The sequence below is a fragment of the Lissotriton helveticus genome, chromosome 2_2, assembly GCF_964261635.1.
Source record: "Lissotriton helveticus chromosome 2_2, aLisHel1.1, whole genome shotgun sequence".
Classification (NCBI taxonomy): Eukaryota; Metazoa; Chordata; class Amphibia; order Caudata; family Salamandridae; genus Lissotriton; species Lissotriton helveticus.
Window position 1 is genome coordinate 29,665,876 of NC_136060.1, and position 23,733 is coordinate 29,689,608.

Consider the following 23,733-nt stretch of genomic DNA (forward strand, 5'->3'; position numbering starts at 1 on the left):
GGTTAATACATATCTCTTACATAGTTGCTGTGCATCATCACCAGGAAGTGAAGGAAATGTGCACCGAGGCAGACTGTGATTATCCAGGAAGCCCTTGAATTGTGGACCTCTACTGTAAATGGGCTGGCCGGCGACAGTGGACTTAGGGGCAAGCTAGTGGCTAGCTCGCCTAATGTACTCGGTAATTGTTCTGCTACTGGTCCCAGTCAATAGGACCATGAATTCAGGATGTGTTGACGGATAAAATACCATAAATGGGAGGCTGAAAGGGTTGTTTTTGAAAGCAGAGGGTGCCCCCGCAAATTCGTGAAAATTTGGGGACCATGGAAAGAGAAAGCATTTGAATTGGACATCAGGACAAGGGCAGTATTTTGAAGCCAAGTTTGACTTTCTTCCCTTTATCCCCCATGTACTTTCTTTTTTTTTTTTTTTGAAAAGTTCAAGTTTATTGAAATCAAGCACAAAAAGAATTATAGTAAAAGTGCATCAAGACAAGATAATGTAAACATAAGAGTTAAAAATACATATTAAAGATGCATAAATAAATGGATTCAATAAACAATAATATCTGAACGATGGAAAGGGGAAAATGAGGAGGAAAAGGAAAATAACATATTGGGTTGATTAGAGAAACAAAGTGAAACATTTTTAAAAATGAACATTGTATGCAGATACGTGTCAATAAAGATAAGAGTACAAGTAAATATAAGTATCGATTTACCAACAGCATTGAGAATAATTTAGAGAAAAAGACAACAAAGGGATGATCATGGCGGTTTACGAACATCATCTGACTTATTTGCATGGGTAACAGTAGAGGGATTTGGTGAAGAGAGAGTGGATAAATATGTAGTAAGAGGGATCCACAACAAATCTCTCTTAATTGCTAGGGAACTAGGGGTGACATAATTAGTGTCTAGTCTATGGTGAAAACAGATGGCATTCCACCAGGCCGAGTAATTAACTTTTGTCGTATCTTTCCAGTTGGAGGTTATCAAGTGTAATGCTATAGCTAGCAGTAAGTCGATTAATTTAAAATGGGAAGGGGTATGAGGCCAAGATGGGGATAAGGAACCCAGGAAGACAGCTGAAGGGGAGAAGGGAACCTTTGTGTTAAAGATGATGTTTATACGAGACCAAATTGATTTCCAGAAGGTAGAGATATTAGGGCATTGAAATAGCATGTGAATTAAGTCAGCATTAGGCATGAGCAAGACCAATGTGTAGATGAAATATCCGGGGAAAAGGATGATAATCTTGTTGGGGAATATAGTAAACGCTGATTTTATGAATCTTTAACCATAGTTTATCCCATAAAGAAACAGACCAGGATGAGGACAGAGCCCGTTCCCAAGCCAATTCAGTCTTTGTCTTAAGCCTTTCTGAAGGAGATAGAAGACATTTGTAAATACTAGAAGCAGAAGGAGAAGTGTTCAAAAGAGGAAAACTTGTGGAACATGAAATAGGAAGAACAGGAGAAAAAGGGAGTGATTGAAGATAATTTTGAAGGGCGGGAGCAGAAGATCATATTGTTTCTTAAAAGAGTTAGGAAGATGGAATTGAGATTGAAGATCAGGAAAAGACAAGGGCACGTTGGCATGTAGAAGTTGAGAAATCCATAATAAGCCTTTGGGTCTCCAGGACTTCCAATAAAAAGTATGATTTTTAATGCGTAGTGATTTGTTATGCCAAAGAGGCTGTTGAAGTAACGAAATAAGAGAAGGATATGAGGAGGGTAAGAGGGGAGTTAAAAGTTGACGAGTGTGAGCAATAACAGAAAAGTGCAGAAAAGAAGAATTAGCAGTAAATGCAAGTGTTTCAAGAAAATCAGAAGGTGAAATGAGGGATTTTTCAATGGATAACCATACTGGAGGGTGAGAAGGGAGTTCAGTAGACAACCATCTAGAAGCCTGTTTGGGAGAGAAAGCATAATGATAAGATTTAAAGTCAGGGAACTTAAGACCTCCATTGATTTTTTTTTTTTAAGACTAGATAAGGCTATCCGAGGGGGTTTATTTTTCCAAAGGAATTTCAATAAGATTGAATCTATTCGTTTGAAGTAGTAACCTGGGATATGGACAGGAATCATAGAAAGAGAATATAAAATTATAGGAGCCAGCATCATTTTAATAGAATCTAGTCTGCCCCACCACGAGAGAAAGAGAGGATGCCATCTGGTAATTGAGTCGGTCAATTTTTTGGTAACATATTCAAAATTGAATTTTAAGGTATCAGAAATATTAGAGGAAAACCATAATCCTAAGTATTTTAATTTAATTGGTTGCCAGGAAAAGCCTGTTTGTTCAAAGTTGTGGCGCAGACATAAAACATTAAGGAGTAGAACTTCGCATTTGTCTCGATTAAGGCGATAACCTGAAATTTGCGAGAAAATATCAACTCGATGAAGGAAGGAAGAGAAGTATCTGGGTTAGAACAGTATAATAGGATATCGTCAGCATAAACAGACAATTTAACTTGGTTGGGGCCGAGTTGAAAACCAGTAATTTGATTATATTGTCTTATTTTTGTTAGAAAGGGCTCAATTGCCACTATAAACAACAAAGGGGACAAGGGACCGCTATGGAGAACACCTCTAGAAAAAGAGAAATATTCTGAGACTTTACCATTGGCAAAAATAGAAGCCCTAGGGCCAGAATACAATAAGGAAATAAGTGTGATTAATTTTGGGGCAAAACCTATCCATTTGAGAGCATGAAACATAAAATCCCAACCAATCCTATCGAATGCTTTTTCTGCATCTAGGGTTATGGCAGCAAGTGGATAATGTAAGGAAGATGCTTTGCTAAGAACATTAAAGAAACCTCTAGAGTTGTCAGAGGATAAACGTCCTTTGACGAAACCGGATTGTTCTGGTCCAATAAGTTCGGGTAAGATGGGGTCGATACGTAGTGCGAGTATTTTTGTAAAGATCTTATAGTCCGTGTTTACAAGAGAAATGGGACGGTAGTTTTTGCAAAAAGAGGGATCCTTATTGTTTTTGGGATTAAACAAATCATAGCTTCTTGAAAAGTTCCTTGGGAAGAACCGTTTGCAATAAAGGAATTGAATAGAAGAAGAAGGTGTGGAAGAAGAAGCTTCGAACAATGTTCATAAAATTCGATGGTAAAACCGTCGGGGCCAGGGGCTTTACCGCGTCTTAAGACCGAAACGGCATGAGAGATTTCTTTCAGAGTTATATCTGTTTCAAGCGAGTCAAAGTTAATATGGGTAGAAGGAGGAGAAGTAAGTGATTGAAAGTAAGAGGATATGTCAGATTGAAGAGGCTGTGATTCAGGAGTGTAAAGATGTTTATAAAATGTGACAAATTCTTGTGAGATATCGTCATCTTTAAAAAGAGAATCACCATTAGAATTTGTTATGGAAGTAATCCTCGTTCTGTCACGGCTGGTTTTTAAGGACGTAGCTAAGAGCATTCCCATTTTGTTCTGACCCCCATAATATCGTGCGATACTCTTCAAGAGATAAGAAGCTGCAGCCTCAGTGGATAATTTATTAAAAGTAACTTTGGCGGAGATGAGATCTTTTAAAGAATAGTCAGTAAATGAATGGTAATAGGCATATTCTAGTTGTTTAATTTTAGTAAGAAGTTGGGTAGATTGTTTTTCAAAGCACTTTTTCTTCTGAGAAACATAGTTGATTATGAAAACCCTTGCAGTCGCCTTAAAAGAATCCCAAATCATAGTTGGGGAAGAATCGGAAACATTATTTGTGGTAAAAAAAAGTCTATAGCAAAAGAGCTGAATTGGCTAGAGAATTTAGGCTTTGCAAGAAGGGAGTTGTTAAAACGCCATCTGCCAGAGGACGGTGAAAAGGGAACTATATCAAAATCAACAAAAACCGGGGCATGGTCAGAGATTAAGATGGAGCCTATTTCTGAATGAAGGACATGTTCAGTAAGGGACCTACTAAAAAAGAGATAGTCAATGCGGGGTTGTGTTTTATGTGGGGTGGGGGGAAATAACTATATTCTTGAAGGTCTGAATGACAAAGTCTCCACATATCAATTAAGGATTTACGACGAATGTTGGAGGTAAATTGGGAGTGCATTTTATAGTGCACAAATTTAACTGGGGAGCGTCTATCTAAAATGGGATCATGAATTTGATTACAATCACCGCCAAAAATAATATAGTCATCATCAAATGAAAGCAATTTGTCTGATATAAGTGCCCAAAAATTGTTATTAACAGAAACTGGAGCATAAACGTTAAAAATAACTAATGGTACATTATCTATTAGCAATTTGATAATCACCCAGCGGCCATCTGAATCAATTTCCTGATGAACAATAGAAACATTAAACTTTTTGTGACACAGAATTACAACTCCATTCTTTTTCCCTAAAGCTGGAGAAGAGAATACATTGCCTTCCCAAAATCATTTCAATTTAGATGCTTGTGTCTGATAAATGGGTTTCCTGTAACATGGCAATATCTGTTTTTAATCTGGCCAAATGGGATAACACTTGTCTTTTAATAGGGTTATTTAAACCTTTAACATTCCATGTAGTAACTCTGAATGTGTCTGAGCTAAGGTAACATCAATGAACAATAAGCATACAGTGCAATGAACAATCTGAAAAGCTAAACTATGTGTCTTATAAGAGAAAGTAAAATTGAAAAGAGAAATACAATAGGGAAGATACATGCGAAGAATAATGATGATTGAGGTAAGGGGAGAGAAGAAAAGTGATGAGAGAGGGAAAAATCCTAGAATAATGGATAAGGAGAAGATAGGAGAGAAGGAGCAAGAAGGATAGAAAAGGAGAAAAGAAGAGGTGAAAGAAGAAAACTGAAAGGGAAGTAATGAAAGAGGATTACAGAAGAGAAACCAGAAGAAGACATAAGGGAGAAAAAACGTACATGAATTCCAAACCATACGAAGGGGTGGGGGATGGGAGGCCACACAGGACAGCGACGTGCCCGAGACCCACAGGGAGAGACGGGAGAGGAGGGTAATGCCAACTAATTGTAATAAAACACGAGGATAGGAGGAGGACGCGAGAGGTAAACCTGGGAAGGGAAAGAAGAGAATGTTAAGCACAAATTATAAACAAATTAAGAACAATAGGAGAAGAAATAATGCCTAGATGGCATAATCCTAAAATACAAGCTAATAAAAAGTAAAACTGTATAGTAATGAGGAAAATATGGAACTATAACAATATGAAAACCATTCTATGAGAAGTCTCGTGGGTATATTTAGGACAACACCATAAGTAAAGTGAGGCTCATACAGGGAATGGAGAAAGATGAGAGTCAAAGTAAGTTACTTAGATTGTGAGGAAAAGGAGGTGTCCATTGAATCCATCTGGAAAGAATAAAGGAAACTTTTGAGTTTTAGTGGATCCTCGTAAGTAGTAGTTTTGTTATTGATAGTCACCTTGAAAAGGCACGGGTGAAAGAGACCATATCTCGCTCCCATCTAACGTAATTGAGGTCTCATTGCTAAGAACTCTTTTCGACGATCTGCTGTTGATTTCGCATAATCCTGAGTAAAGAATAAGGAACTTGCCGACCAAGTAATCTTGTTTAATGCTCTGGCAGCAGAGAGAATGTTCAGTAGGCCAGTATACTCAAGAAAATACAGTATCACGCCTCTTGGTTTACTCGTTGAGGAAGTTGATGCTAGGTGCGACAGTGAGCCCAATCTATGGGCTCTTTGGATATTTAAGGTGGTGCTCTCTGGGAGTTTGAGTAGTTTGGGAAGAAAACTTTTGAAGAAAGCGATTGAATCTGATCCCTCTGTTCCTTCCGGCAAACCATAAATACGAAGATTATTTCTTCTATTCCTATTTTCTAAATTTTCTATTTGCTTGTGTAGAGTAGATACCTAAGGAACAGAGGGAGTCTATTTTAGAGGTGGAAGATGTTAGAGAGTCAATATTGTGTCCCAAAGCAGTAACGCAGCTCTCCGCAGACGACCATTTATTGGAAAGTTCCTGAAGCGTAGAGGTAGTCTCTTGGAGCGTAGCTGTAGTTTCCTCAACAAATGGGCGTAAAGCCCTAATTTTCTCTAGCAACAAGTCCATGGTTACTGAAGAAGGCTGTTTAGGAGAGGAAGGAGGATCTTTCTTTAGTCGTTTAGTTGATGCCTTAGTACCACTTAAAGCCAACATGGGTGTTGCTGATGACTCAGTTCTAGGGGAAAAGCCAGTTGGGTCATCCATTTCTAAACACTGATATCGTGAACTGGTCTGAATAAGAAACCTGCCAGATGATGATTTGTTTGAGTCGTTAAATTGTTTTCCCATGTATAAACACAATAGAAAGAACAATTGACCCCACTTTCATGTATAAAGTATAAAGGAAAAGCCTCACAATACAATAGAAAAAATAAGCAAGAAAGTGAGAAGTCCTGCAATAGCGTAAGTGTATGGATGAAGTAAGAGATGAGATATATAACCACAATCACAGAAAAGGGATGAAAAACATGCCTAAAGAGGTACTGTAAAAAAGAATGAAGGTATCAGAAAGGAATAGTGAATGATAAAGAAGTTCAAAGGTACAGCTTGCATATGAATGAAATCAGTGCGTCTATATGAATAAACCATACAGCATAACAAGGCATTCATAGCAAAGTAGATAATAATAACAATTATCATAGCATTCAGCAAATAATGAGGAAGAAAGCAATGTCCCAACTGTAGAGGCAGTATCTATTTCTTGATGAAAAAGTTCAGCAAAAGACCGTGCATAGTGTTATCTCCATTAGCGTCACGAGGAAGCAGTAATCAAAATGGCGGGTCGATGTTGAGGAAGCAGACCTAGAAGGAAAGCTACCTGTGAAGTCCTGGGGTGTCCGTAATGTAGTCGAAGGACGAAAGTGCTCGATGAAAAGAAAGGCACTATCGGAAGTTCGGACCCCGAGAAGGTTTCTCAAAATGGCGGCGGGAGGCTAGCAACGCCGCGGTGAAATGAAGACTCGCAAAAGTCGGGTCGCATCAAGGTTTAAGGTGTCGCAAAAGACACCACGAAGGTCACGAGTAATTCATATGCCACTTCCTCAGTTTTGGAGTCGGCACATAAGGGCTAAGTGCAGCGTTTATCCGTCTCCGCTCCAGTCAGCCCCAGGGAACTATGGAAACGCCACCATCGCCGCCGGGCGCAAGCCTCCCCCCCATGTACTTTCTACTCTCCAGCATTCCGGTTTCCTTCAAATCTGTCCCTATTTACTTCTTTCTGGTTTTTATTGATTCTATCTTTACATTTCTTTTTCCGTTTTGCTTCTCTTAGACTCTCTTCATTTGCACCTCTCACTTCTGTGTCTCTTTCCAGTGTTTATTTTTTCCAATTTCAGTTTTGCTCTGTGTTTGTCGTCTTAAGAATCCCTAAATGACAACATTCAGTCCTGTCATACTTTTCTTCTGTCAATATATGTCTGAGCTTCGGAACAGAGATATTGGAATCTGCAGTCACAGTCAAGGAGGCCCATTAAGAACTATTAAATCATTTAATATGACAGATGGGTTGTGCTCCAGAGGAAACCTCCTACCCTGCTGCAACTGCTAATGGGGGGGGGTATGGGGGTTCTCTACCATGGATAGAGTGTAAATAGATATATCGCAACCATCACCTTGTCTTAGAATTCTTCATTGTATGCATTTACTGTGGCTTGTAATATTGCATTTCCAAGAAGTGTCCTTCATGTAGAACACCACAGTGCACACATTTTTCCCCTTGGTCTTCTTGTATCATTTTCACTTTCTCTTTAAGAAGATAGTAACCTTTACGAAATGATTAAGACTAAATATAATTGCAACTAGGAAGAGCAAGGCGCTGACTCATTTGAGAGTTTTCAATAGATTCCTCACCGGATGTCGGGGGTAAGACTCAGAACAGCAATACTGTACATAACAACATTTCATAGATAAGACTTTGCAGTTAAGTACAACATCGTATTGGTTCCGATCAGTCAAAGAACCATGCATGTTATAACACAATTAGAGGAAATGTTTAGCTGACTACTTAAAATTCACTTGTCCCTTAAAATGATAGGGCTGCGAAACTGTTCTTGTCTTCCTGTTCAAGTCTTCCTGTTCAATTAATCGATCCGACTTGTATTGTAGTTTTCAGTAAAGACATTTTAGGAGTAAATCTGAAGCAGGCAGTGCTCATAAAAATCACCAGTGATCGAATTCATACAATGAAACCGTAGATGCTGATTTTTTTTAAAACAATTACCCGAGTGGTTAACTCTACTACATCTTGTTGCACTTAGGCAATTTTGTGAAGACCATCTTAAATCCTGCACGTCTCCTGTTAGAACATGATGCTGATGCCCAAGAAGCAGGAAAAGCTAAGTCTGAAGCTTGCTCATCTCCCCAAGTTTCTTTCGAAGCAAATTTTCCTTCAGGCAAACAGCTGGACGAGAAAGATGATCTGTCCTTTTTAATTGTCAAAAATAAAGAGGGAGGCAAGCAGTTGTTTACTGATCTTGGTAAATATGATCTTTTTTTAATTTAAATATCTTAATGCAAATGCTAAGTTTTCTTGTCAGATTACATTGTTTTGTTTCATATTTGTTTTTACGTATTATTTGTTTTTACTTTGTTGAAAAGGTCGTTCAGGTTCACATAATAAGTACAGTACATTACATGCATACCTAAACACATGAAATCCCAAGACCAAATATATATTGTAAATTGCCAACACCTGAAAAGGAAAATCAAAATATGAATCGTGCAATAACAGTACACTGGCTGAAGAGGGCTAGCTGAAAGCCCCATATGTTATATGCATAATTTCAGGAAAATCAAAAGGTATTAGGTTATGCAAGACCTAAAAAATAAATTGTGATATAAGACTCGGCCAGCAATTAAGGGAGACGCATGGGTCCATGAAGGGGGAACAACAACAGTGCCAAGTTATTCAGGCTCATAAGTCATAATGCACTGACTGACATAGACACCAAAAATATTTTAGGGGTCGTCTATTGCATACTATAGATAGTCCTATATGGGAAATCACACAATTGGCCTTTAAAAATAAAAAGTAGTGTATGCACTGTATACAGCTTAGACTAGCACAAGGCGTTTGTGTAGTCCTAAAGAGCTCTTCAACCTTTCCTGTAAGAAGAACTACTCATGTTCAATTAAAATCCTCCTAGCTACTATTACTAGAGTTGTAATAGTGACCACATCAGACAAGATTACATTCTTGACCACCATATGCAAGATTATCGGCAGTGATAATTTTAGTACATCTGGTACATTTGCCAGCCAGCAGTGATGTAACACGTTTCGTCAATGTGGAATCCCTTCAGATGAATAATGCATATAAGCAATACCTACAAAGCCCCTGGCATCAAGTTAATATGTCTCCCAAATGCTGCGTGATTTATCACTTAAATACCAGCTTTAAATATATTTTGAAAATTCAACCTTTTTTCTTCAAACATCAGCTCATTTGTTCGGTAACATAAACACCTTTTCATCTCAAACACTCACTATTCAATGTTGGTATGCATGTATTAATTCACAGGAGGAAATGTTTCTAAAGGACAGATTGCACACAATAGATCTACTCACAGGTTACTGGAGAGCCACTTGTCGAAGAAGCCTGGTCAAGAGAGTACTTTCCAATTATACCTCAAACTTTGTTTCATTCTTGACATTTAGCTTATTGCAGTTTAGATTCTCAACTGCTCTTTTTATTTGTATTTTCTTAATAGGCATGTCAAAATAGAAGCTTTGTTTCCCCAAAATTATATAATCACAATTATATTTTCCTGGCTGTTTACTTTATGCATTTGTAATCATTTGTGAATCTAAGCATGGCATAGTGTCATGGCAGAAGTATTCATTCATATTCATTTGAATATTAGTCCTACTTTGCTCAATACTTATCCCCTGTAGAAGTGTAAGTCAGACTGAAATGGAACATTGTATTATTCTTAGAGAACCATATCTGCATCTGATATCCAAATTACTCGCTTATCATTTTCTCACACATGGTTAAGGAGACCAAATAAAGCTCTGATACTGTACCCGCTTCAGCCAACATATTTGTGTCTCAAAATCTTTCTACTTTGGGATACTTGCAAATTTTCCCTATCTACTGTCATTGACTCAGATTGCTTCTGGTGTGCATAGGTGTTAAAGGGTTCCAGTGTTACCTCATTACAGAAGTTGGAAAAAAAGAGCTATTTGAAGAGCGTCTTTCGTCCCAGCGTTACACTCATCTTCATATGTTTCTTATTGTATGCTGTAGGAGCTTGTGCATCCGTAAGTTATTACAAATTTGATATATGTTTTAAATAAGGAACAATAAAGCTGCAATGGGAAGAGACTTAAAAATACATGGTGCACTATTAAGAAAATAATAGCTCCACCTGACATCACTGCGGCACATATTGAATTGAAAGTGAAGAAAGGACAAAAGTTAGAAAAAGCGGATGAATTGTAACTTCTAGTTCTGCCTTGTCTTTCATCCCAAATGCTTATCACAGACAACTTGCATTAGGTAAATTCATCAAGTTGTGAGTTTACGTCTTCCTTCTTTAGTCACTTTAACAAAAACCTAGTTGTCATTCCCATAATTTGCTGAAACTGGTTTCTGAGCAGGCACTAAAGTTTCACTTTAAAAGTTGAACTTGCATGGTTTTCAGAGTCCGCTAGAAGGTAATTTTACTAAGCATACTAGGGACAAAAATGTTACAGACGGCAAATATTGTTTCATATTTATCATAGAGCAATTTTGGGTTGAAATGCATTTTTTAACATTTTATTAATTCTCTTGTTTCTAATGGATTCATTTTTTAAAAAAACAGTTCTTTCATGTAAAGTTGACTTAATACAAGCACTCCCAGTGTGGGATTCTGTGGAAGATATCTTACATTGTTTATCTCCTTGTTCAAAATCAATAGCCTTTGCCTTAAGTGTGGCTCTTCCAGTATTACTAGGGTTTTGTTTTCCCTTCTCCATTTCCACTGGGCTAGCATTTAAATTTACTGTTGTGAGTCCTGCATTTTGCTAACTTCTAACAATATCTAAAGTTGTTACTGCGATATTAGACTGGAGGCCGTCACCACCTTCTCTGCTTTAAGTAATGAAGGTGTCCGTTTTTTTTAATGACATGTAAAGTGCCACTTGAAGCCTGAGCCATTAGGATCAGAGCACTACATAAAACTACATAAAGTTATAAAAAACAGACCAGTAAGTTGTTAAAAATGTGTGCATGTAAAATATATATTATACACCTTTTGATGATTTTGTTCCACAAGATATATTCTAAAAACCTATATTTCACAGAGAAACATGAAATAACATAGAAAATATTTCACATTTCCCTATTATCATAACGAAAGTCACCAAACCATTTCGGAAAGCTTTATCATTGGAACGGCTACAAGGATTATGCAGTATGCAGGATCGAATCATGTGGGAAGATTCTTATATAGCAAAAACGGTAAATTATGAGGCACATTTTCTGGTAGTATGGTTTTTATCTGTTTGAGATGGAAACAACATTTTTTGCGAAACCTGTACATTATGTGGCCGATGCAGTAAATCCATAACTATGTTATTTAACACTGCAGTCACAGAATCGCGTAAATTCTCTGGATGTCTCAATCGTCCATTGTTTTTCCAGCATTTTTTTCATTAAAAGTATTTTTAAAAAAGCCCTAAACATTCTAATTTCAGTCATTATAATGCCACCAGAATGCCTTGATGCAATATTGGATGATATTACACAGCTAGTTCTATATTACATGAATGAATGAATGAATGAAACAGTTCATAAAGCGCAGCAACTGCCCAAGTAGTTGCACCAGCATTCAGAAGAAAGATTAGGCTAAAAGAGAACAGCTAAATCGCCAACTCTTGATTTATTTACAGAAGGATGAACTTCAAATGCTACTTGGACAATAAGACAAAATACAAGATAGACTGGTTGTTGGTACTATACCAGTAAACGCTTCATGACAATTGTTTCTGAATTGTAAGCCAATGTAAACAAAGGAAATGTTGAGAAATTGACTGATTTGCAGGACTTTTTAACAAAAGTCAAGCTGTATTGCGTAAGCTGAAGTCTCTCACAAAGCTTTTTGGAAAGTCTAGGATATAGTTAGAGTAATCCAGGCAAGATAAAATCAACACCTGTATAATTGATATATGATATCCCTGTTAGAAGCAAAGACCAAACTTTAAACAACCCAGTAGATAATAACAACAGATGGAGTTGAATCTGTGTGTTTGAGTAGCAAATCAAAGAGCAGACTCAAAGATAAACACGTTGTATTTTTTGCTGACAATGAAGGTTCAGGTGGTTGGCCCAATTCTTGTGGCCACCAGATAAAAGACCAGCTAGGTGAGAGTCCGCCAAAGATAAACACTTCTGTTTTGTCGTCAACTCAAGGAGTTGTGTACCATCGATCTGTCAATCACTGACATACATGATCGATAATTGTCAGCTTCACCCTGGAACTCTTTTTTGAAGTAGATGATTATGATTATCAACTGCACATGTTAAAATCCAAACAACCGAATTAGAGCAGGAAGAGATGAGGCCAACAAATTACAATGTGTATCTATCGGCAAAGAGCCCTTGGGGCCTTCCCCTCCCTCCGCCTTCCACAGTCTGCAGTCTCACAGTTCTTATTCTTATTGATAGTGAATAGGAAAATCTGGTCATCCATAGAAATTGATGTATCAGTAAGAGATGATCTCTTGAATAGACCAGGCTACTCATAAAAGAGGTATGGTCCTGGTATGGTTGTAGACGGGGCGTGGATGTATGCAGACAGGCTTGCTCTTGGTGCGCCAAAGACGTATATACAGAAATAGATTCAGAGGGTGGACCTTCTCATACATTGCTCCTAAAGCGTGGAACAACCTCCCTCTGCACATAAGAGCATCCTTCTCACTTCTAGAATTCCAAAAAGAAGCTGAAGAAATTGCTTTTTGATTAGCTGGCTATGCCAGGCACCCTAGGCAGACTAAGAACTCACAACTGCTCAGCGTCAGGCTAACTTCGCGCATGATAGGGTGCTCTATAAGTACACTTAACATGGCATAACATGCATGTGCAGTGCCACGGTCTGGTGAGTGAACCACTAAACCAATCCCAAGAGGAGAAATGGCTGCAGGTCTGGGGGCACTCCATCCACACAACCAGCAAATCTGTGGTGGCCGACCAGAGTGCAGCCAAAACCAGAACATGTCTAATAGACGGAGTCCAAAGAAAATCGGGTAATCAACTGGAAATGGACGAGAGAGCCTTAAAACCTGGTAAGAAAGTATAAAAGGAACTCACATGTGTAAAAGTGCTCAACTAGTGAATAACAAACGTGAACAGAGGTACAACAAGAAGAATACGAAGTCAGAACAACTCACCTTCAGACAGAGCGAGTTAGAAGCACTAATTTAAATCACTAAAACGCCAAATAGTCTAAAAGTATCACAATTTACAGGTAAAAATTGTAGCCTCACTCCGTAAGCTGTAATGTTACCTCTGTGTACTAACCTGAAAAACACAGTTACAGTGTAGTTATGGTTCCGAAATAAAACCAAAAAACCCTGAAATTGCCCACAGCTTGCAAACCTGCTCGAGCACCAAATGCAGTTCTCACTACACCATAAGAGTGCAACCTCAGATGACTTTAGTATGCAAATGAGGATGAATCCATATCCAGCATCTCCCTGAGGGCCACTTTCTGTAGCTGGGACTGTGAATCATACTACTGAATGTGTGCGTGTAATGTCTTTCGCCCGATATGTCTAGTTGTCTCCGTTAGCTGAATGTGTTTGTGAGAGGGTGGTGCCCTTATTATTGCGATTCCTTTATTGCATTAGTTAGAATAACGACCAGTTTATATCACCCCCTACCACTTCCGTAACTGTATTATGTGAACTGTCCCCTTGCAAAATCTGTTAATTATAGATATTTTTTTAAGACAATTCTACAATTCCAAATACTTTGCATGTGGATGTGCTCCTTGTGAATGGGCAGAATTGTGTCGCTTACAGTGAAGTTAGCCAATGGCTGAAGTGGGCTTCACCATGGTGCATGCTGCAGTGGGCGTAATCAAGAAGTAAATGCTACAATTGTAGAACAGTGGATGAATAGTGGATGAAGAGGGCTAGCTGACCGCACCATTTATTAAGTATATTATACACATGATTTTAGTCAAATAAAAAGGTCTTGGATATTGCCCGACTTTAAAAATAAGTTCAAGTTCGGGCATTTGTATAGCGCACTACTCACCCAGAGGGTCTCAAGGCGCATGGGGAAGGGGTATATTATTTGTCGAATAGCCAGGTTTTCAGTTCTTTTCTGAAGGAGATGTGGTTCTGAGTAAGGCGTAGGTGGGTGGGGAGTGAGTTCCAGGTCTTGGCAGCCAGGAAGGAGAAGGATCTGCCACCCATGGTGGATTTCCGGATGCGCGGGACTGCGGCGAGGGCTTGATTGGACGATCTTAATTGGCGGGTGGGTTTGTAGAAGGACAGTCGAGTGTTGAGGCATTCGGGTCCTAGATTGTAGAGGGCCTTGTGTGCGTGGGTGAGAAGGCGGAAAGTAATTCTATTGTTGACGGTAAGCCAGTGGAGGTCTTTTAGATGTCCGGTGATGTGATCTTGGCGCGGGATGTCTAATATGAGTCTCGCTGACGCGTTTTGGATGCGCTGGAGTTTTTTCTGTAATTTTGTTGTGATTCCGGCGTAGAGTGTGTTACCATAATCCAGCCGACTCGTGACCAGTGCGTGGGTGACCGTTTTTCTTGTCTCGAGGGGGATCCAGCGGAAGATCTTTTTGAGAATGCGAAGTACGTTGAAGCAGGAGGACGAGACGGCGTTGACTTGTCTGGACATCGAGAGAGAGGAGTCTAGGATGAAGCCAAGATTACGTGCATGGTCTGTGGGTGTGGGTGCTGTGCCCAGAGCGGAAGGCCACCAAGAGTCGTCCCAGGCTGAGGGGGAAGATCCTAGGATGAGCACCTCCGTTTTGTCTGAGTTGAGTTTTAGACGGCTTTGTTTCATCCATTCGGCAACTTCTTTCATGCCTTCGTGAAGATTGGTTTTGGCGGTGTTGGGGTCTTTGGTGAGGGAGAGGATTAGCTGGGTGTCGTCGGCGTAAGAGATGATGTTGAGGTTGTGTTGACGCGCGATGGAGGCGAGAGGACTCATGTAGATGTTGAAGAGGGTGGGACTGAGTGATGATCCTTGAGGTACGCCGCAGATGACTTCGGTGGCCTCTGAGTAGAATGGGGGAAGTCGGACTCTCTGAGTTCTCCCGGCAAGGAACGAGATGATCCAGACCAAGGCTTTTCCTTGTATGCCGATGTTGCTGAGGCGTTGTATATGTAATGTAATGTTGGATACTTGTAAAGCGCACTGTTACTCTAACCGAGTGTCCTGGCGCTGTAGACCGCTGGGGAACCCGTCCTGGTTTTCCCTGTGAGATGGTCCCTTTCTGGGTATCTCCAGGGTGAAACCAGGCATCCTCGGCATCTGTGGGGGGCCGTTGTAGAGATGAGGCAAGCTTAATGCCCAGAGTTACCGAGTGTGTTCCCTGGTTAGAGTAGACACTGAGGCGAGAATTATCGAGTCCGTTGACCCTGGTCCAAGACCCTGCCGCGTCGGGAATTGAACCCTGGTCCCGGGCCGTTGTCTGCTTACAGGTCTGCCGTCTCTAACCAGTGAGCCCCACCTCTCCACAAGGGTGTATAAGGGTGCTGTGGCAGACTGTGTCGAAAGCGGCGGAGAGGTCGAGTAGAATGAGGGCCACTGTTTCTCCGTTGTCCAGGATTGTTCGGATGTCGTCGGTCGCTGCAATGAGGGCGGTTTCGGTGCTGTGTTTGGCTCGAAATCCAGATTGAGATGGATCAATGGAGTTGTTGGATTCAAGGAAGGCGGCGAGCTGGCTGTTGACAGCTTTCTCAATGACTTTGGCAGGGAAGGGGAGGAGGGATATGGGTCGGTAGTTTTTCAGTTCTGAGGGGTCTGCTGTGGGTTTCTTCAGGAGGGCATTGAGTTCGGCGTGTTTCCAGCTTTCTGGAAAGGTGGCAGAGTTGAACGAGCAGTTGATGACATCGCGGAGTTGGGGTGCGATGATGGAGTCAGCTTTGTTGAAGATGTGGTGGGGACAGGGGTCAGAAGGCGAGCCAGAGTGGATTGAGTTCATGAGGCGAATGGTGTCTTCAGTGGAGATTGGGTTCCAGGCGCTGAGGTTGTTAGTTGGAGGAGTAGGATCTGACGGGGGTGGGGCGGGTTGATCGCTGGGAGAATTCTCGAAGCTGTTGTGGATGTCGGCAATTTTGTTGTAGAAGAAAGAGGATAGTGCATCGCAGAGGTCTTGGGAGGGAGTGATGTCGTTGGATGCTGCAGTGGGGTTGGTGAATTCTTTGACGATATTGAAGAGTTCCTTGCTGTTGTGAGTGTTGTTGTCGAGACGATCCTTGAATGCTGATTTCTTGGCGGATCGAATCATTTGGTGATGTTTGCGGGTGGTTGTCTTGAGGGAGGCCATGTTGTCTGAGGTTGGGTTTTTTCTCCAATTCTTCTCCATGGTGCGGCATAGTTTCTTGGATTTTTTAAGTTCATCATTGAACCAGGGAGCCTTTTTGCTGGTTGATTTCATCTGGTGCTTTTTCAGGGGTGCTAATTCGTCTGCACTGTGGGTAATCCATTGCCTGAGGTTGGTGGCCGCTTGGTCTGGGTCCATTGAGAGGGTGGGAGGGTTTTGTTTGAGTGATGTGAGGAGTTGGTCGGTGGTGATTTTGTTCCAGTTTCTCCGAGGAAGAGGTTGTGGGCGGTTGTGAGTCAGGGTGGTTTTGTAGCTGAAGTAAACACAGCTGTGATCCGTCCAATGGAGAGCTGTAATGCGATCGAAGGAGATGTGCTTGCTGGAGGTGAACTGTGAAAATGAACTATGATACTGCATAGTTTTTCTGTGCCTACAGGCATACATTGAAAGGCCAGCAAGTATGAATGCGGTGTTTGTAAAGCACGAACCTAACCAGAAAGGTTGCAGGGAGATTACAAGGTCAAAGACAAACATTCAGTCAATGAGTGATACTTGGTTTTCTGGATTTTTACTGCTTTGTAATGAACTGTTTTTTAAAGAGATTTGTCTTCAATTCTTTCTAAACTGGAGCAGCATTGGGGCAGTCCAATACAGGGATGTTGTTTCACATCTTGGGAGCACAGATGGGAAGCACCTACTGACGTGCATTTTCTGTGTTACACTTCTTAAACTTCTGATCTGATGGATGCCGGCCTGTGGGTGCATCAAGAAACATCAAAGATGGTTACCTTGGCCACAGGATTAGTAGGGAGTGCTGGTCATGACTGCTTTTTAAGATAGTGATTGCCAACAAGGGGAGCCAATGGAGTTCTATCAAGATTGAGTGGTGTGATCATAGTTCTTCTGGCCCTGGATGAGGTGAGCTGCGGCGTATAGGATGAGGATGCCATTAAGGGGTGCCAGTGTGGAGCCGGGCATTGCCACTATTCAGATCCGAGAAGCCGAGCCCTTGAACTGAAGTCTCTTTCACTGCTACCAAGCTGTCTTTGGTTTTTTTTGGGGAATATGTTCCTTGAGGGATGAGGTTGTTGTTGTTCATGTTGAGATTGGTCACCAGCTGCAACGGGTTACAGATGAGTTGTTGTGATCAGTGCACCAAATTATGAAAGCATAAAGAGGTGAGAACTACACATTTATAAACGGAGAAGAGATAACGAGTGTAAGACAAAAAGATGGAATGTTTATGGGGGCTCCATCCTGACAGGAATTTCGAAAAGCGACAGTGCAAGGAGACTGGGATTCAGGGGCTTCAGTGACGGTGCATCTGTGACAATACTTTACAACAAGAAAAGTGTAGGAAAAGAGGTGACAGAGAAGATGGAAGAGAATGTGAATTGAGAATTGAAAATCGATTTGTGGGGCAGAAACCTTAATGCTGCAAGGTGGAGGTTGATGCAATAGAAATTAGGTAACATCGATGTGAAGAACTCTAGATTATGGTACATTGAAATGCAGGCTGAGATAGAAACCTATATCTCTGCGTGTCATGCCTTGTAAACTGAAGCCATCCTAGAATGCACTGTTATATGGCGGTTTGAATATTTTTCACATACTACCGAAATGTGATGACTAGTTAAGTTGTACACACCTTTGTACATTTATATTGCTCAATAGCAAAGTATGTCCTTCAAATTATGCTGAATAAGGGAATCATTATTGCCTGAGCCTCAATACTTCAGTCTTAAAAATCTATGGAACAACAAATGTGTTTGCTGTGGTCTTAAAGTGAGTCCTGCGTTCCATGTGTTCCATTCTAATGGCAGTCACCATTAGTTGACAGTCAGATAAGGTGGAGGATTAGGCCATCATTTTCTGCAGTTCATCGGTTCACAACACAAGCCAAAGTGTATCATTATGTTTCTTCTTCAAGATGCTGCTAAATTGAGATTCAATTTTGAGATTAGAATGCCCGTGGTCCCCTGCCGTAGATCTTGTGAACTTTTCAGTCTGTTTTATTCTTTCCTCCTGGAGCCGGAGTAGTCATGCCAGCACACTGAGCACCTCCATGCTCAAATTAACAGAGACCTCAGAGTCGTGCTGTGAGGGGAAAGGGACACACAAAGTGCACCTTCTTTAAGAGCGTGCCTACTGCTATCTGTCTGGGTTTTGTGAGACTGGCAGTGGTGGAGGGCTTTGTCCTCTTTGGTAAGAGTACAGGCTGAAATCCAATTTTAATTTTACAGGTATGCGGCACCCTAAAATAATGGTGAATTTTGTGTCAGGCAGCCCTGGTCACTCCTGATCTCGGAGCTTGCCCTTTGTGCATTGATTCCACCTCTTGCCTGCTGTAGGGGATGGCAGGCCATCTTTACTTTGAAGGTTGATGTCAACACCTGCCTTTCTATCGTCTCTTCCTACCTGATCTGCATTTGCAAAGACTGAGGCCCGCTGTCTGGGCGGAATGCCCATGAGAGTCATGTTGCCCCTGGCCGAGGCATGAACTGATCAGGCATTGACCATGCAAGATTTGTTTGGATGAACTATGCAGTACTGGTGAGCTTGATCAGCGATTTATTTTATGATCTCTTATGACCAAGACAGAATCTGTGCACCAGTACAGGTGAAGAGGACGAGTTCCAGTACCAGCCTCTGGTTCCCCTCTTGCCAGATGAATAGTGTGGACGAAGAGTCTTGCCAGAAACTCTGCTGGATTGCCCTTCCAGAGGAAAAGGTCTGTCTTTTGGGAGAGGAGACGCTGAACGACACCATGAGGAGGAGAGCCAAGTGGAGGAAGGCGGCAACATCCCAGCTGCCTAGGGTCCTTGAGAAGCCTCGTAGAGATCGGGTTGTCCTAGGATGCTGCTCTTCAGAAGAAGTTACTCAAGGCACAGGGAGAGTTGTTTTGCCTTCATCACTAATTTGTGAGCCTGCTTCATCCCTGACCTGCTCATGCCGCAGGGGGCTCTGTACGCGTCCTTCAGTTGCCTTCATGCAGCTTTCAAGACCCCCTTAGTTCTGTCCCCTGACCGGAACGATCTAAGACAAAGCTGCGGATGAGAATGCGGAGTCCTAAGCTGCAAGGTGGATAGAAATCCAGTACAGTGTTGCAGAGTTATGGAAATGCGACCCCTTGTCCACACCTCAGACTTGCCAGTCTCCAGCCTTGCTTGTGGCCAGTCCCTGGTCCAGTGGCCACCCTGGCACTGTAAGAATTCAACTGTGACCGGTGCTTTCATTCTGCTGGTCGAGAACCAGACTCCATGTAGTGCCCACCGCAGCTGGTCAGCCTGTGGATTCCTGTGCATCAGTGACTGGACATTGCTCCCTCCACAGCGGTCTTGTACACATTTTGTTTGCCAGGCTTTTTTGAGCGGGTTCATAGAAATTGTACAGGGCTTGAGCAGTTTTGTGGCAGGTGCACTAAATCTGATAAAAATATTTTAGCTTTGAACAGGTGCTCAAATCTCTGCCAGGTAAATAATGAGTAGATTTTTCTTTGAAAAGCACCAACCGAGACTGGCGTCCTCTGAACTGTAAATTAGTTTCTCCGTTGTACTTTTAACTGTTGCCCTGGTGCACCGCAGCGCACTGTAAAACCAGCGTCATTGAATGGACTGTTTGGAATCCGTTTGTGCGCAGTCCCGAAGTGACAAAGAACTCCTCTGTAGCCAGCATGGGCATAGACTTCAGTCAGAAGAAAATCCATCAGTTAACCTGCAGGTACTGTAGCAACGTTTGGACTCTGTTCTTTGGCTAGCGAGGAGCTAAAGATTTCTGGATTTCTTTGTATATATGTTGTATGTGTAGTGTTTAGTTTATGTATATTAAAATCATTTTCTTTTGATGAAAAACAAAACACTGACACTCAGTACGAGTGGCCCGGGGAATGGACTGGTATTTCTCTAACCCATGATTTACTGATCCTGGGGGCACCAGCAGGACTTTGCTATGCATTGGGTAATGTATGCAGCTGGCCAGGGGCCCGATGCTTAGCGCACCACCAAGGCCAGTGCCAATGAGTCCTAAATTGCATCTCTTTTTCTCTCTCCCTCAGAAGAGTCATAGCTTCGAGGCCAAAGGGAGGCGGCCCAGAGCAGTGAGGCGTCGTCCTATAGCCTCACTGCTCCAGACCCTGGCTTCGAGCCCAGGGCAGTGAGGCCCCTACCCTGGGCCTCGCAGCACTCAACCATGGCTTTGAGGCTCAGGGGGTGGACCATACTCCCCTGGCCCTCGCAGCGGTAGACCATGATGTTAGGGCCCTGCACCCTGGGCATTGCAGCACTAGTCCATGGCTGCGATGCCGAGGTGAGTGAGGCTCCCACCCTTGGACTTGCAGCACTAGCACATGGTTGTGAAGCCCAGCGGAGAGGTTCTTCTCCTGTGGTTCTTGCTGCACTAGACCACGGTTGCGAAGCCCAGCGAAGAGGTTCTTTTGCTGTCGTTCTTGCTGCACTAGACCACGGTTGTGAAGCCCAGCTAAGAGGTTCTTCTCCTCTTGTTGCACTAGACCACAGTTGTGAAGCCCAGCGAAGAGGTTCTTCTCCTGTGGTTCTTGCTGCACTAGACCACGGTTGCGAAGCCCAGCAAAGAGGTTCTTTTGCTGTCGTTCTTGCTGCACTAGACCACGGTTGTGAAGCCCAGCGAAGAGGTTCTTCTCCTCTTGTTGCACTAGACCACGGTTGCGAAGCCCAGCAAAGAGGTTCTTTTGCTGTTGTTCTTGCTGCACTAGACCACGGTAGCAAAGAGGTTCTTTTGCTGTCGTTCTTGCTGCACTAGACCACGGTTGTGAAGCCCAGCGGAGAGGTTCTTCTCCTGTGGTTCTTGCTGCACTAGACCACGGTTGCGAAGCCCAGCAAAGAGGTTCTTTTGCTGTTGTTCTTGCTGCACTAGACCACGGTTGTGAAGCCCAGCGGAGAGGTTCTTCTCCTGTGGTTCTTGCTGCACTAGACCACGGTTGCGAAGCCCAGCAAAGAGGTTCTTTTGCTGTTGTTCTTGCTGCACTAGACCCCGGTTGTGAAGCCCAGCGAAGAGGTTCTTCTCCTCTTGTTGCACTAGACCACGGTTGCGAAGCCCAGCAAAGAGGTTCTTTTGCTGTCGTTCTTGCTGCACTAGACCACGGTAGCAAAGAGGTTCTTTTGCTGTCGTTCTTGCTGCACTAGACCACGGTTGCAAAGCCCAGCAAAGAGGTTCTTTTGCTGTCGTTCTTGCTGCACTAGACCACGGTTGCGAAGCCCAGCAAAGAGGTTCTTTTGCTGTCGTTCTTGCTGCACTAGACCACGGTTGCGAAGCCCAGCAAAGAGGTTCTTTTGCTGTCGTTCTTGCTGCACTAGACCACGGTTGCGAAGCCCAGCGAAGAGGTTCTTTTCCTGTGGTTCTTGTCACACTAGACCATGGTTGCGAGGCCTGGAAGTGGGAGCCCCAGGTGTATCACAGCACTGTTCAGGGCTCTGTCCATGGGTCCCTGCAGGATCAAACTCAACAGTAGTGCAGCAGAAGCAGTGGCATCGGGCCCCAAGGTTATTAGGTGCCCAGTGCCCCCAAATTATGACTTTATTTGACTGAGTCGCCAGTGGACGAGGGTGCATAGTAAGTATCCCCCAGCCTGCCCACAGGCTGCCCATTAAAATAGTCATCATTTTGGTGAATTGGACACCTAATGTCTGCCCTGGTGCCAATGCACCTGCTGTACCATGGCTATGTGCATGGACCCATGCCAGGGTCAATGACCATTAATAGTGCAGTGGCACCAGGCCCCAGGGGAATTATGACTGTATAAGACTGTATGACTATGACACAAGCTAAACCTTATGCACCTCTTAATGCTAATTTGCACAGGCGTTAGGAATATATTTATCTAATCACCCCAGATAGCATATCACCTTCTACCTTCATATCTGTTTTGCTGTTATAATTGCTACTATAATGTCAATCTGTAATCTTCTATGTTAAGCGCTCTGATACCCACGGGTCTTGTTCGCGCTATATAAAACACTATAAATAAATAAATAAATAAATTAGGTGCACAGTGCACCCAAAGTATGGCTCCTTTTTCACTGTGCAGCCAGTTGATATGGCATGGGGTACTATTACTTTGAACCAGGGCCTTTGGCACCATTGCTATCCTACTTTATCCTTTTCCACAGGCCTCGCAGCCATATTCCAGCTCTGTGAGGCCTAGTAGTGTCCTCCCTTCACCGAACCTTGTAGGGAAAGGTAGAGTGCTGCCAGTCCAAGGGAGGTGGCGCTTTCCCATGGGCTTTGCAGCTTTGGACAATAGCGTTGAAGCCTGTGGAATGGGGCCCCGCTTGGGAGTGTACCTGTCAATAGAGGAGCATCTTTAGTGGCACCAGGACTGGCACCCTATGAAACCAAATTAGAGCTGTGTTTTACTGACCAGTAAGTGGTTGGGGGTAGTTTACTTTGCTTACTTTGCTTGCATCAGGACTCCTGAGACCATTTCTGGGCCCGTGGCCCACCTCCCATGGGCATAGCACCCATGATACAAAGCTTCAAGGCCCAGGAGAGGCCCATACTCCTCTAGGCCTTGCAGCACTGGACCAGGGCTATAAGGCCCAGGAGAAGAGGGCCGCTGAGGGGTGTAGCTATAAATAGTTTAGCAAGTGCAGTGACACCTGGGCATTGTGGGGTTTTTCGTTCAGTGCACTCAAATGATAGCTGTATTTTACTGTCAAGCAAGTGAACAGGGTGGTGGGGAAATTTATCTTGCTTGCACCAAGGCCAATGGCACCATTGCCACACCACTGGACCCCTCCCCTGGGCGCCTCAGCCAAGGTCCTGAGCGGTGCTAAGGGAGGTGTGCCATTCCACGTGTCTCCAAACATAGGATCATAGCTGTGAGTCCCCGAGGATGGCCTCCCTCGCATGGGCCTTACAGACATTGTTAGAACTGCGATTTCTGGTAGGCTAAGGCTGACGCCAAAGCCAGGCAGAAACCACCATTCTAGTCAGGGCAAGGGAGTCACACGCCAAGATAACCCCTGCTCACCCCCTTGGTAGCTTGGCACGAGCAGACAGGCCTATCCCGGAGGCAATGTGTAAAGCATTTGCGCCAGCACACAACAGCAACAACATCCTAGGCACACCACAAAAGGAACTCCACACAAGGTTATATAAAAATAACTTTTGTATTGTCAAAACACATCAGATAGTAATCACACATGTACATTGTGCCACCTGGCACGGGCAATATTTACAAGGGATTATGTACAGGACAGGGCCACCTGGGCCA

General features: G+C 42.7%; 1 protein-coding gene across 1 annotated transcript in view; it reads left to right on the forward strand.

The window, feature by feature from the left end:
- The window catches only part of PRIMPOL (primase and DNA directed polymerase), a 390,575-nt gene that overhangs the window by 242,594 nt on the left and 124,248 nt on the right, over positions 1 to 23,733 (forward strand). The window contains exon 6 of the mRNA XM_078678013.1: positions 8,242 to 8,460. Within this exon, the coding sequence (XP_078534139.1) occupies positions 8,242 to 8,460 (219 nt within the window). The remainder of the gene's footprint in view (positions 1 to 8,241; positions 8,461 to 23,733) is intronic.